The 18,820-nt window shown below is 37.5% G+C and overlaps 1 protein-coding gene across 1 annotated transcript in view; it reads right to left on the bottom strand.

Annotated features, from left to right (window-relative positions):
* Nucleotides 1-18,820, bottom strand: part of FRK (fyn related Src family tyrosine kinase) — a 47,373-nt gene that overhangs the window by 4,015 nt on the left and 24,538 nt on the right. Inside the window, exons 3-6 of the mRNA XM_014879290.2 lie at nucleotides 15,149-15,309; nucleotides 14,339-14,507; nucleotides 6,131-6,289; nucleotides 1,030-1,211 (exon numbers count right to left, since the gene is read on the bottom strand). Of these exons, the coding sequence (XP_014734776.1) occupies nucleotides 1,030-1,211; nucleotides 6,131-6,289; nucleotides 14,339-14,507; nucleotides 15,149-15,309 (671 nt within the window). The remainder of the gene's footprint in view (nucleotides 1-1,029; nucleotides 1,212-6,130; nucleotides 6,290-14,338; nucleotides 14,508-15,148; nucleotides 15,310-18,820) is intronic.

The raw sequence follows: 18,820 nt of genomic DNA, 5'->3' as shown, positions 1-18,820 counted from the left end.
AAATATCCATTACGAGCATTGTTCATTTAAAAGGATATATTTTTTATGTTAAAGAACTTGTAATATGAACTTATACATACTTAAAAGAATCAAAATGAAATTAAAAGAATTTTCAAAGTCCCTTGATGCCTCTGTTGAATCATTGTTCTATACTTCAGTATGTAATAAATCCAATTCTGTTATGAACTTCAATTTCTGCTGTTTGAATGAAAAACCAAAATGAGAAGCAGAAGACTTTTTTCCCTGTTTTTCCTTCTGATTGCAAGAACATAAATAAATAATAAAACCCAAACAAACACAGACTCAGAAATTATGGATTTCATATTTAAATCCATAAAATATGGCAAAATAAATCATTCCAACACTGATTAAATAATTTTCAGAGGTAGGAAATCTCATATCTAAACCACAGCTCTTTCGTAGGGAGACTTTGGTCAGTGATACTTGGCATTCTCTGCCTTCAAGGACTAGAGAAAAAAACAAAACAAAATGGTGCAGTGGCAAAGAATCTGCAACTGCAACAGATTTAAAGCTTACTTTATGAACTTTTCTGTTAGCTGGGGAGAGGAATGATTATGATTTACTACTACTTTTATGATTCTACCTGTGATCACAAGCATCATGGAGGCAGTGGGGAAGTGAACAAGGAGAGAATGTATGTCAATACATTTTTATATGCCTCCATTTACAGGCCCAGGTGTATAATCTTTCCAACATTCCTCTCCATGTTGCAGACACTAAAGCTTGTGCAGCAAAGGGTATTGATTGCCAGGATCCTTCCTGGGTAGCTGAGTGAGAAGCAGACACCAGGATTCTTCAGACTGACATAAAGGCACAGGACAGCTTCTAACCCTGCATGGGATAATGCAGGTGGAAGATACAAGTGAACATGTTATGGGTCCTTTTCTCCATGGGCTTGCCTTTGTCTGAATCCATCAAGTCAGGGCTACAATTCATTCTTCTATTTAGCCTCCTCCACCTTGTTCTCCAGAGTTAAAAGCAGGGACAATTAACTCTCTCACAACCTACCTTAAAAACTCTTGCAAGTCCGAAGTCTGCCACTTTGTAAACATTGTGTTCACCAACAAGAACATTCCTGGCTGCCAGATCCCGATGGATATAGTTCTGAGATTCAAGATATGCCATCCCAGAAGCCACCTGAGCAGCCATGTCTACCTGATGTGTCAGGGAGATTTTAGAGCCTCCATCTTCTGTTTAAAAAGGAGATGACAAGAACAACAGAAGAACAAGAACAAGATGCCATAAATAACTGAAAACCTGACTGGTTCAAAAAGCCAACACAATCAAACCAAACCATGCAATACAATGAAGCAATAGCCCAGCCAAATGACAGGGATTAGTGAATGACATTACTTATTTCCCAATAACTGAGTAACAATGCTTTTTCTGTCTTCTCTAAAAAAGTGGATACTAAATGCAGGAGTTAATCTAGGCCAGGAAGGAGCTGCTGATACAGTCCAAAGAGAAAATCTTTCATCTACTGATAGTAACATAGTATGCACCTTTCTGACAGGTTCATAAAACTGTTCCAAACTGTGAATAAGAGTTAATGTCAGTACCCAGTGGCCGTAGCCAGAGCTGACTAAGGATGGAAAAGCACAGAATTATCCTTGTTCCCTGTTCTCCAATGATTCTGAGTAGGAAAAATACCATCTGCTGTCAAGTATAACTCATTTTCACTTTCCAGTCCACTTGACTGCTTCACGCTGTTATCTCTGCTGTCGCTACTCAGGGGTAGGACTCCTTGAGATGCTTTCAAGCTACCTGCTTCTCCAGTAGAACTTTTTGAAGCAATGTGCATGTCATTCCCACCACACTAAGATGAGCAAATTCCAGCAATTAAGATTAAGCAATCAAAGATCATTGTTCAAACAATGCAGTAGAAGAACTTTGAGCTGAGCAAACTGCCTCCACAAATGAAGGAAAGTCCTAGGCCACAAAAACTGCATCCAAAAACTGTAAGGCAGGTAACAAAAAAAAGAAATCACTGGGGTATAACACATTAGAGTACAAATTCAGGGCTTTTGTAGCATTCTGGGGACAGCTAACCAACCTCCTCAATGCAAAAAATTTAAACCAGGAGGTAATAGATGGAAAACCAAATCAGTGTTACATTCAAGGACCACTGTCACCCAATCTCAAATGCTGCAGCACGAAGCATGGCTTTCTGCCTCTGTAGCCTCTAACACACCAAACCATTTCAACTTTTTGTTTCAGAACCTTAATATCAAAGAGCGGAATCCTTGCTGCTACGCTTATTGGCAGGTCTTTGTCATTAGTGGTGACTTTTACTTACTGCTTCTGTGTTAGAGAAATAAAACTTTTGCAGCTGGCAGTTTTCTCTCATTTATTTTTAATTGATTTGCAGTCATAGTGTGTCTTAGCATTGTTTTAAAAAGCCTCCTCCAGTTCTGGCATTTTATTTGATACAACCTTGTGATCCCACCTTACAAAGAGTGTGAAATGCCATTGTTTACTAATCTATTCTGCAATATCCAGATCTTGAATTTCCTGCTCATCTGGATTTTTTTATATAATTAGGCCAAAAAAATTTGTTACATTTGTCCTGCTGTATGTGTCTTACTCTATATTCTTTTTGAAGATAAACTCATTGTCATGATAAAACAGCACTAATATTTTTTACTTCTATGGTTGACTCAGAATGTATTTTCCTCTCCTACACGTTTCATACTGCCTGGACTTTTAAAAGAGAGAGGGACAAAAATTGGACTGTGTGAAAATACACTCAGTCCACAGAATAATACAACACTCTGAAGATTTTCAGTTCTGATAACTGGGAGGCATCAACATTTATTATTCATTTTGCTAGACAAAGATATGAATCCACAAATGATGTTCATGTTGTATTTAATCAGAAAATACCTAATGTTTTCAAGCACCTTGCATGAGTACTTGGGTTTTTGAAGTGAATATGTGAACATGTGAACTACCTGGTGAGAGCAGACAAGGATACGAACAAAGCTGAGCACAGGTTTGTCACTGGTCTGCCGATGCTCCAGGACAGCCTGCCTTAAGCTTGCTTCTAGAGGCAAAATAAGGCAGTGCCACAGGAAAAAAGGGGTGACTCATCAGCCTCCTGTTTAATGAGCTGCTTCAGTGCCAAGTAGGAGTTAGAACTGCTAAACCATCCCTGTTTTATTTCCTGCAGGGCACTCAGGTGCACCATGCTAAAGGACAAGGATGAGATCCACCTCTTACACTGGAGTGGCAGCTGAGAGACCATTTCTTTCCTTAGGGCCTGTTTGGAATAGCAGACTGGGCTGACCTATTGCCTCTAGCCTGCGGGCTGAGGGAGGGGAAGAGGCCACTGTTGCCCTGGCTGCTGCAGTATTTCTTGGATGATCTCTCTCTGTAAGCTGCTTCTTCACTGCAGCTGTTCTGGAGCTAAAGAAAGGAAAGCTTTAATGAGGAGCCACAGCTGACCAGGAGCTACAACTTGTGCACAAAGACAGAGGATGAAATTACAGGTATCTTTGGGATCTGAAGTGTAAATCATGTATGTCTGTCTCCTAAAGACTTCTGACTACACCTCCAAAACTCCAGGTTGGGCCAGACAGAGCACACAAGTTCAAGCACAGCTTCTCTGGACTAGGTATCGCAGTACCTCACCACCCTCATGGTGAAGAATTTCTAAGAATTACGTCATGTTAACCTACCATCTTTCAGTTTAAAGCCATTTGCCCTTACTACCTGGCCTTGTGAAAGATCCCTCTCCAGCTCTTTTGTAGGCTCCCTTTAGGTACAGCAAGGCTGCTCCAAGTAGATAGATAGATAGATAGATATAGATATGTTTCTATAACTTCCACACCCAAAATCAGGCTTTACTGCTGAATTTATAAAATTTTCCCATGGATTATTCTTTAACTGATAAAGAAAATGCAGCACTTCCATGGTCTTTTTTACTAATATTTTTTGACAAAACCCTCAACCTCATATGAAAAATTTATTAGAGAAAATATTAAAGAACTCTCTTGGGGTCTGCACCCTGTTCTAAGCAATCTATCACAATTCCTCATATAGAAAAGACAGGAAAATATTCTCATTGACAGATATCTGACAATAAAATAAGAGAAAAATAAATAAGCAGCACTTTCTCCAGTGAGGGCATTGCCTCCACAATAATTCACTGAATTTCAAGAGTGCATACCTGCCAGAACAAGCCCCAGGTCCATCAGAATTGATAAAAGCACTCATACATTTATGACAATTTCATTCACTTCCAATAACAAAGAAAAGTTTTCAGGTGCATTTTTCTCATACTGGTGGCAGCTCAATAACTCTGCATAGCAGTGTTCATCAAGAACTCTCCCAAAGTACATTTACAGTGTGCACAGGGAATTCCCATGTCCATCATTATTAAGTAGCTGTCATTATGGGGAAATGTGATAGTAACTGTGAATAAAATATTGGGGATTTTTAAAGTTGGAAAAGCATACCATGCAGTTCTAGGAGGGGAATAGGAACAAAGAATATCTCTGGACTTTCATCTGCTCTAGGTTGCCCTATTTACCCACAGAGAACACAGAGACAGAAGCCTTCTGGAAATATTTTCCTGTTTCCTGCAGAGGCTGAATCTCAAGAAAACTTATCAAGAGCTGTTGTACTCCAGCTGATATAGATCACTTCCAGTCACAGAGCTTCAAATATAAGCTTGAAATCTCTTCCCTTGTTAGTCTAACTAACAGCAATGACTTTTCTCTGACCACAATACCTATCAAAACCCTTGGATCTCTACCTCCACCTCTTAGTTCTGTGCATTTCCCTGTGCATCAGCCGTCAGACAAGGAGGGATGCCCCTAGGCTGGGTTTCAACTGAACATTTTTATGGATATCTTGATGGCTGCCTGGAAACCAACTTTCCACAGCCTCTGATTAAGAGCTACAGAAGTGAGCACCTAGGTAAGGAGCAGGGTGCTGTGCATATGCTGGCAACTGATCCATACACAGGCTTGCAGCACTGATGTGCTCTGGACACGTTTACTCTATGCACACTAACAGGTCAATTTTCACCTCTGCAATAGCTGTGACTCATTCTGGCTTTCTCTGAGCTATTTCTCCAGTGTAATAAATGTTTCCATGTACAGCAATCATTTTCTGATGTGCCAGGCTCTTTCAATCAGATAAGCTGCAATCTGCACACAAAGGCACCAAAGATGAGAATTTAAAGGAAATTTGTGCCTTGCTACCTCTGGCCAACAAATGCCTACAAAACTGTGGATGATCAGGCCCAAGGTCATGGCAGACCTAGTCTGGGCAGTTCCTGGTAGGGGTGTGTCAGAGATTTCTTTAGCTGTAATTGTGAGTGGACAAACCCTCATTTAAAAATGGTTCCGCAGAGAAGACGGGGGAAGGCATGTATCATGGTAAATGCTGTCTGTGGTATTACACAGGGCTTTGTTTTATGGGATGGAAACAGAAGAAATTCAGCATGACAACCGTGGCAAACATTTTGTCTTCAAGAAATCATTACAGCTTTAAAGACATTTAGCATCTCACAGACATCTGCTAAACTGAAAATGGGTAACAACTCTAGAATCAAGCATTTCCCAACAACAGGAATGAACTTAAAAGTGCAATCATTATGCTAGTCTGTTCCAGGCTGCACAATTTTATTTTTAATTATTATTTGCCTTCAAAAGAACACTTTGAAGTACTGCTGAGATAAAAGCTCTGATGAGATAGGCAAGGGACAAATTTGTAGTGAAAAGCTATCCCTGACTAGTAATAGTTTTCAAAGCTGTAAAGTACATTTTGTGGAAGTGCCTCTATTTCATCTCAATACAATGACTTATCCTGGATACTTATGCTTTTATTCCTTTGTGTATGTTCCCATCTGCCCATAGAACTGGATGACAAAAGAGGGGCCACTTTAAGGCAAGAATCATACTCTGAATGTGATTCTTTCCTACTTCTCAAATATTTTGGCATGTCAAAAATTCATAAACCTTTTTTTCCACTTTTCTCACCCCCACACATGACAAATAATGCAGCTTTTCCATTAAACCAGGGTGTTGTACTTCTATCTTTTATGTTAGTGTATTTACTAAACTGCAGCACCCTTAACATGAGTTTAGAGTAATTTCCTTACTTTTAAGGTATTCTAGAAGACTTCCGTGTCTCATCAGCTCCGTAATAATATAAATTGGGTCCTCCAAAGTGCAGACAGCATAAAGCTGTATAAGCTTTGGATGTCTCAAGTTCTTCATTATTTGTGCTTCCCTCAGAAAGTCTTTTGGATCCATTGAACCTGAAACAACAGCATATAACAAAACATAAGCTGAGGTTATTAAAGGGCTTTCTACCAGCCTGGCAATCTTAAGGGAGTAACTCATATTGTTTTCTGTCTTTGAAAGTACATTAAAATCTCAAATCTTCACAGTTCCCACAGAAAACAGACAGTGCAGCTGAAACAAACAGTTAATGAGTGAAACATTCCAGTTGCGTAGGGACAGAGAACATATGCGTCCCAGCCACCAGAAATATAAAGGCTAAAATCAGCCACCCCCAGGCCTCCCCCAAACAGGGAAAAAAACGTGAGGCTAGAATGTTAAGGGATACATTTTAAACAAACAACTGGTTAATGAAAGGACCAGAAACCAGAGGTGAGAATGTCTAGCTAATGAACACAAAATTTCTGAGAGAAAACTAGTGCTGCAATAAAAATCTCTCGCACTATATTTTCAGCTTCACCAATCAAAGCCTGGAAGTACTGAAATCCGTTTAGCATATGCAGAGAAGATGTGTGCATTTTAGATATACAAAAACAAATAGCTATTTATAATGATCGTGCAACTTTATCAGAAACACCAATGTATGCACAGATGTAACATTAATTTTACAATCTTTTAAATACCAGTGCCTTAACAGCAAATGATGCCAGCTTTTTAAGTGTTACATAAGATCATAACATCTCTAGTTCTATTCATATACATAGTGAACCAATGCAGAAACTATGTCAAAGAAACAATCAGAAATGGCACAGGAAGCTAAAGTCATGGCAAATGTAGGATTAAAGCTCCTATGTCCTGAACAGGGGATTGATTAGGAAAACATGCACAAATGAATGATCAGTAGTGATCATTCTAGTTCTAGATGAATGATTCAGTAGTTATCAGATATTGTCAGACGTTTGAGGAAGTTGGTGAATAATGTCTCCTTCAAAACACTTGTACAAACAAATGGGAAATTATTCAACTACTCAAATGTCTCCTTCCCCCCAAATCAAAATACTTTATTAAGAAAATATTGCAGTTATGATTAGGGAGGAAAATACCTAGTTATCCAAGTTATTTTGCTCTAACTCATGTTTAAAAACAAACTCATCTTACTCAGTAATCAGACTAAGTAATTTGAGAAGCCAAGGCTGCAAAAGTAAAAGTCTTTATGAATTTTTTTTTAATATTAGGTAACCGATAAGGTTCCTTTGGGAGTTTGACTCTGTTCCAAACATGGATATTTAAATTATTAGAGGATGTTAAATGGCTCAGGAATAAAATTCCAACAGAAAATCTGTTCTACAAAAAGGACTATAAAATCAGCTTATTCACCCAACACCTACCTTGAATGCCACTTCCTGAAAAATGCCCCAGCCTATTTCCTAAAACATAGTAATGGTGTGTGATTTCATATCCTCATATCAATACAAGAGGAATGATTCAGAAATGTTCCTAATAAAGACTTTATGAAAAAAGAGCCAGTTGACATTGCTGCTTGGGAGAGCAAAGATTACATTGCAAGGAGCAGGTACTCCTCACTTCTGTTTCCTCATACTTCCCCTGGCAATCCCATACTGCCCAATTTGGCAAGACTTTATAGGATGTCGTTAAGAGGAATGGTCAAAGTTTCAACAGGTACAAGCTATACACATTTTCTTTAGTCACTATCAGAGGAAAGTGAGGGCCTACACAAAGAGTAAATGATCACACCTTGTCTGAATAAAGCAGAGATTATGACAGAGAAAACCCAAAATATCTGTAATGCTTGCTTTTCTTGTTTAGAACAGCACTTTATCATTATAGGTTTACTTGAACTTTGCACCAATTCTAGATTTAAAAAAAATATTTTGAAGGTCTAGGGTTGTCTTTTTAAGATTTGGACTCACTTTGATATTGATTTAAAATTCTGCTCCATTTGCATACTTGTTTCAAGATATATGCATTGTCATAAAAAACAACCTAAAATCTAGAAGCTGCATGGTATGAAGCATTCTGCCTCCAAAAGCAAATGCATCAGTGGGACTAATGATTTAGCATCAGTGCCAAAATTTGACAAGTTGATCCTTAAAAGGATAAACTACTTGCTCACTTAGGGTCTTCCAAATCATGGCCCCTCTATGGATCACTATACAGGATTTCTTCACACCATAAAACTTGACAGTCTGATTTGTTCCCACTATCAATGTTTGCCTACAAGGAATTTCTGAGTTTAATCATGCTATAAACTTCTTCCAACAAACTGAAACCAAGCAACATGTTTTTCACATATGACAGCTTTCAATAAATTGATCAAGAAGGAAGTATCCCATTAGCTGAATAGCTGCAAATCCTTTTCTACACTGTAAAAGCAAATAACAGTGACAATAATGATAACCAACCAGAACAAGGTAAGTATTTCCTGCATATTTTAAAAAGCATATGTAACCTTCAGTTTTACTTAGTTTATATCTTTAAATAGTACAAGTAGCAGACAGCACCCCAACCCCCCCACAGCCTTGTAGATCTTATATTGTACTTAATAAAAAGATTGGATCCCAACCGAAAAGATTTTTAAAATGTCTTTATGAGTGTTCTGCCTAAGATTAGGTTTCAGCAACTGAATAAGCAAATTAAAAACTGCCTCTAAAAGCAACCAAACATGCTCGTTACAAATTAGCCTGTCACAATAGTGGCAAAGAATTTACTGTACATCCCTTTGAGGAAGGAAACACATGCCATATGGAGTTTCAAATAACTGAGGGGGGTTTAGCTTGTAGTTGAATATGCATGTTTATAATGAAATATACATTTTCACCTCTAAGTGGAAAACACAGGATAAAGAGCAGGTGTAAGTAGAAACCACTTGGTCATAAAATGAGTAGTTAACATATGCTTTTATTGAAACACGTAGAGGTTTCTTTTGTGTAAGATACCGGTTTGGGAGTAGATTTATCAGCACATGAAGAAAATAAGGTCTTGATAATCTGTCTTTTTGAATGAAAGATGTTTTTCTAAATTTCAAAGTCATTCTTAAGAATAAAATGTTGGAATTTCTTTCTTTGAGATGTTCTATGTTGTGCTGCTTTGGCAGGAATCGCCTCTAATTTAAGCCTACTTAAAACAGATATATTAGTTCTGATTAACTTCTATTTGAAAATATTTTGTTATAGATCTGAAGAAGCTTCACATTCTAAGATAAACACTGATAATCTGGAAATGAGTTAGAGAGGAAGGCCAGTTATTTTCCAGATTCCACTCTTCTAAATGTAAATGGCCCTAAAATATTTGATAAACCCATCACAAAACCCTTTGTTTGCAACTTTTCAATAAACTTTCCCAAATTGCTTCAAAGTACCCTTGTACACTTGAGAGGAACCGAGTCCTCTAAGTAAAGTTTATAGAAAATTAATTTATGTAGAGACTGCATTAAGCATATACCTATGATCTTCTGAACAAGTTTATGAGTAATAAAGAAATAAATTAGAAACTAAGTATATGGCAACACAAGAGACTAAAATATCCTATTCACATTAACAGATGAATAATATATGTTTTTGGATATTCTCAAGCAGCTTTGTCACCATACAGAAGTAAACTTACAAGTCACTGTAAGGCCACGTACTGAATTAAATGGAATAAAAAATTCTCTTTTTTTTCAGGGAAATTGGGGTACTTCCCTGAGAGCAAAGCTTTTTTACACTGTATATGTATTAAAGAGTTTACAAATTAAAGAACTGGAAATATTATTAAAAACTCCACTGACAGTACCAAACCAGACACTATATTGGAAAAGCCTCCTGAAAAAAAAAATCATCCTTGGACAGTTTCCATGAAGAGAGAAGTTTGGGAGATGCTTTACAACGTGATAATGACAAATGCATCCGTCAACTTCAACAGGCATAAGGAACTTTATCAGATACAATTAATTGGTGATGATAGATGTCTCCTTCACATGCTGACAGCTGGAGAAGCAAGCTAGCCCAGACAATAGGTTCTAGAAAATCCATCACACTCAACATAGGACAAAGTGCAAATCCCTGCTGCAATGATTTCCACTTAAATAGAAAAAAACAGTGTTTCAGTGAGGAAATAAAAACAGAAATGTGAAATGACATGTTCAGGGACCTGCATCAAGAAAGTGATGTGCAAGGCCAAAACCAGAAATAGCAACTGTTGGTTTCTAGACTGTTTTCCTATCTACTGATCACTGCACCTCTTTGAAAATTGTGGGTCAACAGCTCAAAAGTCAGAGATGTTCCTTAAGGCAAAGATATTCTTATGTTTTATTTTTTCATTCACACATTCATGGCAATGTTGGGGCTGGTAAAATGTTACAGATGTCTCCAAAGCAGAGACAAGTGAACCATGAACAAATAAGAGAATTATGTGAGCAAAAGTATCACATTACTATTGCTTTTTCTTTATAGTCACACTGAACAATAGATTGTAAAAGGAATAAGGAGAGATAATGGGAAAGACATTGACAATGATATTTGAGAGCAAAGAGTGGAATGATCTCAAGGAATTTCAGTTGTTGTAATTGTGCTGGAGGGAAAAGGGGTGTGTGCAAATTGTTGACTTTGGTATCGTGATTGTGGTGTTTTGCTTTTGGGGTGGGGAATTATTTTTCTTGATGTTAGTGAAGTTTATGAATGGGGAATACGCCACCCAAACTGGAGCAGTCTGCTCCTGCAGGACTGCATCCCATGGAAGAGACCCGCACTGGAGCAGTTTGTGAAGAACTGCAGCTTGGAGGTAGAACTGAAACCGGGGAAGATTGTGAAGGACTCTCCTGTGGGAGTGACTCCTTGCTGCAGCAGAGGAAGAATGTGAGGAGCCCTTTCTCTGAGGCAGAAGGAGCATCAGAGACAACGTGTGATGCATTAACCACAATCCTCATTCCCTGTCAAGTTGCACCACAGGGGAGGAGGAGGTAAAGAGTTCGAGAGTGAAGTTAAGCCCAGGAAGAAGGGGGCAGGGAGGAAGCTGTTTTATGATTTTCGGATTCCTGGAATCCGGACTTTACAATCAATATAAAGAAATGTGCTCTAATAGCATGTTATTTTCCTATTGTAATATGCATTTTTAATCTATAATATGTTTTATCTGATATGTGAGTGCTTATTTTTTCCTACTAATTATTAAAAAATCTTGATATATCTGAGAGGCCAGATACCTAAAAAGAGAGACAACGTTGCTAGTATGCTGCACATCAATGTTTCTGAAGAAATAGTTGTGAAATTTTGAGTTTGTATAAAATATTTGAAAAATTCTTTCTTGCTCCGAATTGGAATGGAAACAGACTTCTGAGTACCCTAATCACTCACGAGTCAGAAATCACACACTGGCAAGGGAGAACTGACTTTGGGAAAAGCCATTACTGCCATCTTACCAGAGAAAGTTTATTTGAGAAATGAGAAGGATACTATATAACAAGAAACTGCATTTAGCCTTTCTAAAGACAGCTGAAAATTAGTTTAAGCCACTCTGTGTTTACTTCCAGAATGGAAAGAAAAATTAATACATTCAAATAGGCTTTTATTTTATTACAAGAAGACATAGCAAGGGTTAAAGGGAAGACATCAGGTAAATTCAAATGTGTAATTAGGTGCACATTCTTGCAGTGCCTTCATCTTAGGACTAGAGGACTTCTCATTATTGAGTAGTCAAGAGCAAGCTGTGTTTTGATAAAATATAACTGCTAATCTCAGCAGAGGAATGATGTGTAATGGCATATAACAGCAAAGTATTCTGACTATATATGGTCTAGAACAGATGTACACTGCAAAATAATGCTCAACAGAAAAACCCAAAGTAACAGATATCCTTTCTGGCCTTCAGGCCTATAAATCTGTGATATCCTGATTGCATTATGCTCTTCTCTATTGTTCACCATATGATTACCCTTGATCAACCTGCTCCTGTGTGGTAATAGGAGCATTGTTCCATTTCACAGTTTCTCTGGTGGTAAAGTCTTTTTAGCAGAACCATTTCCATCTCACCCCTTATATTTGCCAGATCACTTTGAGTTTAACATGCTCCTCTGTTTTTCTCATTACTTGCTTGTCCAGAGAGTCTACACTGTAAAACAGCTTAATGAAAAAGTCTGCAGTTTAAAATACACCCCCTTCTGCCCCAGTGTAAAGACAAGAGATTTAGATCTTTGAGTCAAGCAATAGGAGAGGCTCATTTTACAGTGTATTACATGTGAAGCCTGAAAAACTGCTTATGAGAACATTGGAAGCTTCAATCATCAACACAATATATTTCTTGATTACTCATTAACTATTATGTTTTTGGTTCATTTATCAACTTTATGTTATGGTGAATGAAATTACCGACCCTACCATTTGCTGAAATTTTATTAGTACCAAGGTAAACATTTATTACTCAGTTTAGGGTCAGGGTATTGTGGTTGGTCTTTAATTAGTGAAGTGTTATTCCTCATGAGTAACAATGAGCACAAGTTGTGGAAAACCAATGCGCTGATTACTGCAAAGCATTCCAAATACCTTTCACTATACAGTTTAAAACACTTTACAGAAGAGGATAATTCCGTGGAGAAGTAATATTACATGTTAAATGCTTACGTATGTGACTGTTTGAACTGTTTTTGTAGAATGAAATAGTTCACAAAGTACAGTGATAAGAGATTCGGTGTTAAGTACATAATTTATCAGGGATGAATCAAAGTCTTCATTCCGAGCAACACCATGTGCAATGCACATGGCTTCCTTATCACAGTGTGAGGTCACAAACTCTGCTATCCATGCACTGCATCCAGGTGGGGCTTCTAACAGCCCTAACTCAATACAACCCACCATGCAATCAGTGAAACTACTGCTCTTGACCTTAGCAAGAGTCAGACTGGACTGGGAAAAACTGAGATAGAAAAAGTATTGATTAATCGAGCCCTTTTTCCCAGGTGAACTATGATACTACAAAAAGAATCACAGTTGAAGGAGTTTCTTCCATTATACTGTGCTAGTCTATACGTGATAACAAGTTTGCAGTGAGTCTTATGTTTATTCCAGTGATAAAGAGCTTGTTTCTGTTTGCTGAGTCACTAGGGAGATGCACCTGTTCACTGAAAAAGTATTGTCTTTCATATGGATTAGAGAAGGTCTTTAGTTTGAGTAGTTTTTATATTTTCAGTTAAGCAGAGAAAAAAAAAAGTGCTTATTTTTTTTCAGTTTGCATGTCCCAAAACACAAAAGATATCCTGATAGAAGAGAGCCTTAAAACATATGTTTAAATTCCTCCCTGTTCAGGGGACCATTCATGCAGTGCTCAAGCATATTGATGTTATTCTGAATCAAAGGTCTGAATCTGTTCTGCTTCCTGCATCAGGTTCATTAGTGCCCAACACAGGCTTTTTCAATTAACCACGGCTCATGTTGTTATGTCTTTTTAAAAAGCATGTACATCATCCAGGCTACCTCTCTAATCTATGTGGTTCTTGCCATCTGCTGGCAGATATTTTATGTTGTCAATTGAAAATGCAGAAATTATTTGAAGTTAATGAAACATAATTAAGAAAAATGCTAAAACCTGTATTAGTCACAATCTTATATTACATTCAAATAGTGGGTATAAATGTTGTGTGTCAAAAACTTTGAAAAATTTTAGTCAAACAATACTAGGATTAAAGCATTCCTTAAGTACAAATTTAGCACAGTAAATATTCTATATTACCAAAGAAATCACTGTAATATAGCACCTAATCACTAGAAAAATCCTACAGATGACAAACTGCTAGTAAATCAATTACTTCACCTACAGATTATTCAATCTACAGTTACTCATTTCCATACAAACAATACTGTAAAAAATAGGTACAACCCTTGCTGCGGTTGCCTTTTTATGTGACACAGAAATTGAATTAATTCAGCTCATCTAGAAACAAAAAACTGTATAAAATTCTAATTCAAAATACCAAAGGCTATCTGGACCTAGAGCTTTATTAATCTTCATGTCTAGGTGTGTGGATTTTAAGAATGAGTGCATATACAGATAGGCTCTCTTTTCTGTACCATTTAAAAAGTAAAGGAGCAGTCTTGCTAATATTTCATGTTATTAACATTTAAGAATAACTCGCATACCTGGTTTTAATGTTTTGATTGCCACGGGGGTGGTATTATTCCACCGTCCTTCCCATACTTCACCAAACTGACCACATCCTAATTTTTTCACCAATTTCAGAGATCGTCGGTCTATCTCCCACTGATCAACAGTTTTGTAAGACAAATCAAAAGTAGCAGGAGTTTGTGTCTGGTAAAAGAAAATAAATAATACAATAATTGAGACTTGTAATATTTTTTCAACAACATATACAAATCATTGTTAACTATGTCGTGTAAAGCTAGAAGAGATATGAATAATGTTTCCTTACAGTGCACACATGCAATAAAGTGAATTGACAACATAAAATACAACCTTTATACTGGGTGCTCTTTGTTAGAAATAAGAAATATGCTACGGAAAATATCCTGCCATTAAAAGCAAAAATTAGAAATCACCCCTCTAGCAAGTTTTTTGAACAGTGACATATTGTTTGCCAGAACCTTGTGGTTTTGTCTCAGTAATTACTTATGGATAGCTAGAGTTATGAAGTTGGAGATTTCATCTCCATATATATTTATAAAAAAGTATTAATAAATCATGATTTGGCATATTTCCCAGCCCGCCCCCCCCCAGACACTTGATGATTTTTTCAAAATGACATGGTACTTGATTATTAATTTGTTAGCCTCAAGAATGAAACTGTAACACTACCCAAAACTTCCTGAAAACAAGCAGATCATTAACATTCTGAAATGGTAGAAGAAGATATGGGGTCAACACTTTCTGACAGATACCTGATGAGATTGCTCACAAAAATTACTTTTCACAGTCTAGCATCCACTCCTTACCTTTAGGCATGGCTGTCTGAGCAACACGCAGAGGCCATCCCTGTTCTTGCTATAATAGTCAACCAACTCATTCAGAGTTTTGAAAGTTTTCCTTTCGGTTAGGAGAAAGTTTCCATCCTTCTTTCTGATCCTGTAGTGCTTCACAGATGTACCATCAAAAACTAAAAAGATTTAAATATATTGAGTGTCCAGGAATTATTGCAGTGGTACAATATCATTTACACCCAAACCATAATGTTCCTAAATATATATTTATGAGGACCTTAAAATAAATTATTTTAGTTCCAAATAAATCAACTGTTCAAACCAAAGCTCATTGTTCAGATAACTTCATGCATCTTGTCTATTAGTCCCCAGCTATTCAGACTTGGAGATTCTCCAGCATAAGAACTGATGTAGAAGTACATAAACACATCTTCTGTGAGGCAGCTCACGTTTCCCATCTTTGAAGACCTCAAAACCAGCCAAAAGCATCAAATTGACAGCAATCATTTAATCAGTTTTTAATATTTCCTTTATCCTCCTTTATTTTAAGGTTAACATTCCAAACAGCAGCTGCTGGGCTGGCAGGCATTTTAGAGGAAACAGATATACCCTCCACATAGCCACTGTTCTCTGAAAAGCACTCACATCTTCCAAAGGTTTTTTTGAATTTTTGTATGTTTGGAATGTGTAAAAATCAGGTGAATAACGCTCTGTTTCAGGTAGTTGATTAATTCCTTTTCAGTGGAATGTTTTTTTATTCTAATCTGTTGTGTCTTAATAAGTTACTTATCTACATATCATGACAGCCAAAGTGTCCCTCCCTGTGACTGCTGGAGCACTCTTCAGATGTGCCAGAAAAAAGGCTGGGCCACTGCGTGCTGGGGCTAGACGTGGACCAGCACAAGATCATAGAGACAAAAAATAAATATAAATCGCACACACACACACAAAACCACAAAGTTTGGACACCCACTAGTTTAGAGATCTTTATGAAGGAATATCAGTAGAAGCAATAGCAGGCTCAGAATCATCAGAGAAGGCAGTTCAGAAGAGCTGAAAAAGAATTAGTCACTTATATGGGTGTCATTTACAAGACACTCCATTATTTAAACATCGCTGTCCATGTTCAATGGGCAGTAGAGAGTTTATATTACATACAGAAGGGTAACTGATTTAGCTCCAAAGAAGTCCACAGCTTTTAGCTCTAACATTAAGAGTGTTCCACAATAAACCTAGAAGACAGATTGTTTATGCTGTTCTACTGCATGCATCTTGGCAATAGCTTTGGTTATAATAAGAGAATACATGGTTACATATTGTATGTAGAAAAAATATAGAATTGGTTGCATGAAATTAGCAAAGTTGATAAGAAGAATAATTTCTCTCACCATCTAAGTGATGAAATCAAAGAGGAAATCTCTCCTTCCTTAAGTACTATTGTGGATGATCAAATATTTTTGCACTGTACTGTGCGATTGTCATCCAAGACCACCAGAGAGCAGACAGGAGCTTTTCAAAATACTCCAACTCGGGTAGTATTTTTAGGAATCTGGGAATTTATAATTCTGCATGAGGACAGCAATGAGAATATTTGTAAACAAAATCCATATTACATTGCAGTTTTCAAATTATATTTCTTTTTTAATTAATACTCATAATTACTACTTTTTAACTGTAAAATTTATGAATATTTTTGCAATGTGTCATTTGGAAATGGAGCTGAAGCAAACTGAAGAAATGAGTAATTCAGTAAGAACAGACTGAAAATGTAATGACTTTTCCAAAGTTCACAGGAAAATTAATCCAGACAAATTAGTCTTTATGATGCATTGAAAAAAGGCCAACAGGATGACTGTGTTAATCCAGTTTTAGTTGTATATCACAAGTAATAGTAGTTTGACTATCTGATTTATTTATTAGCAGTATTAAAATTATTACTTGTGAAGTAGCTAACATTAATAATGAAAGAGCTGGTTTGAAGGATGTGCTCTAATTTCTTAAATGAGCCTTTTACAAAGGCTTATGATTGACAGCATCCAGGTCGGGTAGTGATTTGATGGAGAAAATTTATGTACTGATAATATCTCATCTTGCAATAAGTAGCTGATATTAGTGAAGTATTTGACAGGGGGTTGTTTACTTCTGTTTTAGGGCTGAGTTTGGCTGTACAAGTCCTACAGCACACACTTGGGGTTCCACAGCACATTGTGGCTCCTCCGCCAAAATTATACAGAGCACACGTCACTCAGGAAAGGACTATCTGTGGACACACAGATTTAGAGAGCTAGGAAATTACAGCTTGGAAATTCTTCTTCAGGCCTGGATTTCTCCTGGCTCTCAGGTCCATTCCCAGGCTGACAAGCTGACTACAGCTTCAGTTAGGGAGGAAGTCTCCCAGGGTGATAATATGGTGAAAAACAGAGCGGAATTCATAATAAAAATTAACGCCTGGTGCCTTTCCCGTGGGATACATCCTGAGGTACTGTCCCAGGGATGTTTTTCCCAATTGTCCAATGAGCTACTGTCCTGTCCTAGCTCCACATAACATACTCTAAATACAGGCTGTCCGTACAATAAAGTTGGCCTTTTTTCCCTAAAGAAGTCTATGTGTGTTGCTGTCCTTTCCCTCTCTTTTTAGCACAGTAACCACAACTATCCATAACCCCTTCCAGTCATCTCTATATCCATGCCAGACTACTAACCAGGACAGGGTTGTAATTTCAGTTTCATACAGCTTGGCAGTAGCTGGGTTTGAAAACTGAAGAGGTTTTCTCCTCAACTTGCCCTTTCCAAAAGAATTACAGCTCCCAATTAGATTTCTAAATGGTTTCAGTCTAGCAGAAGGATTATCCTCTCTATCCATCTTCACATGATGGGTTAAGCAGATGTGGGTTTTAGCACCTGAAGAATGTGAAAAAAATAATTTACTACTTCTTCCCCAGGGCACAAAAATTTATGGTGGCATCAGCGGAGTCCACACCTTCACCAAATGAGTCATGGAGACAGTAATGTTCCATTACTGCCAAAAGCAATGTGTCCCAACACAGCTCCTGTGAACAGTCCTCTCCCAGCCCTCGCCATGCATCACTGCCATCAGCACCTCTGCTCTGTCTCCATGCCCAGAGTGGATGTGAGAGGAGGGTGACTCATGAGATCACTCTCACCAGCACAGAATGGGTACAGAGACAGATCCAAAATCATCCTCTCAGTATGGCCATGATTTTGCCAGTTCGATGAGTCTGCTGCCTTAAACAACTACCTGTTTTTCCTATGCTGGAACCCAAGAGGAAAGCACACAATATTCTTTTAGGAGCACAGAAAAAACAGCTGAAGAAAACACAAACAATTTACATTGTTATTTAATGCAATAAGTCTTTCAGATACCATTATTCAATGATGGGCTAAGTACAGAGCCTCCTGCTAGCATTGGCAATGACACTCAATTAAGCTGAGCGCATCTGAATTATGGCTTTTAATTAAAAAGAGGCAACATCTAAGATGGCACCAACATGTTTAAAATTTAATGCATTTCACACCAGATGCTGGAGTCATCAACATAAAAATCTGTCGACAACATGTGCATTTTCAAAATGGGAAAACCTATTTTTAAAATGTCAAACACTCTAAATTTATAGTAACACATGTCAGTGGCCTATCCGGCTTGATGAGCTTTCCATTTCACTATTC

Source organism: Sturnus vulgaris, chromosome 3, assembly GCF_052056855.1.
Source record: "Sturnus vulgaris isolate bStuVul1 chromosome 3, bStuVul1.hap1, whole genome shotgun sequence".
NCBI lineage: Eukaryota > Metazoa > Chordata > Aves > Passeriformes > Sturnidae > Sturnus > Sturnus vulgaris.
This window is presented reverse-complemented; position numbering and strand designations above follow the sequence as displayed.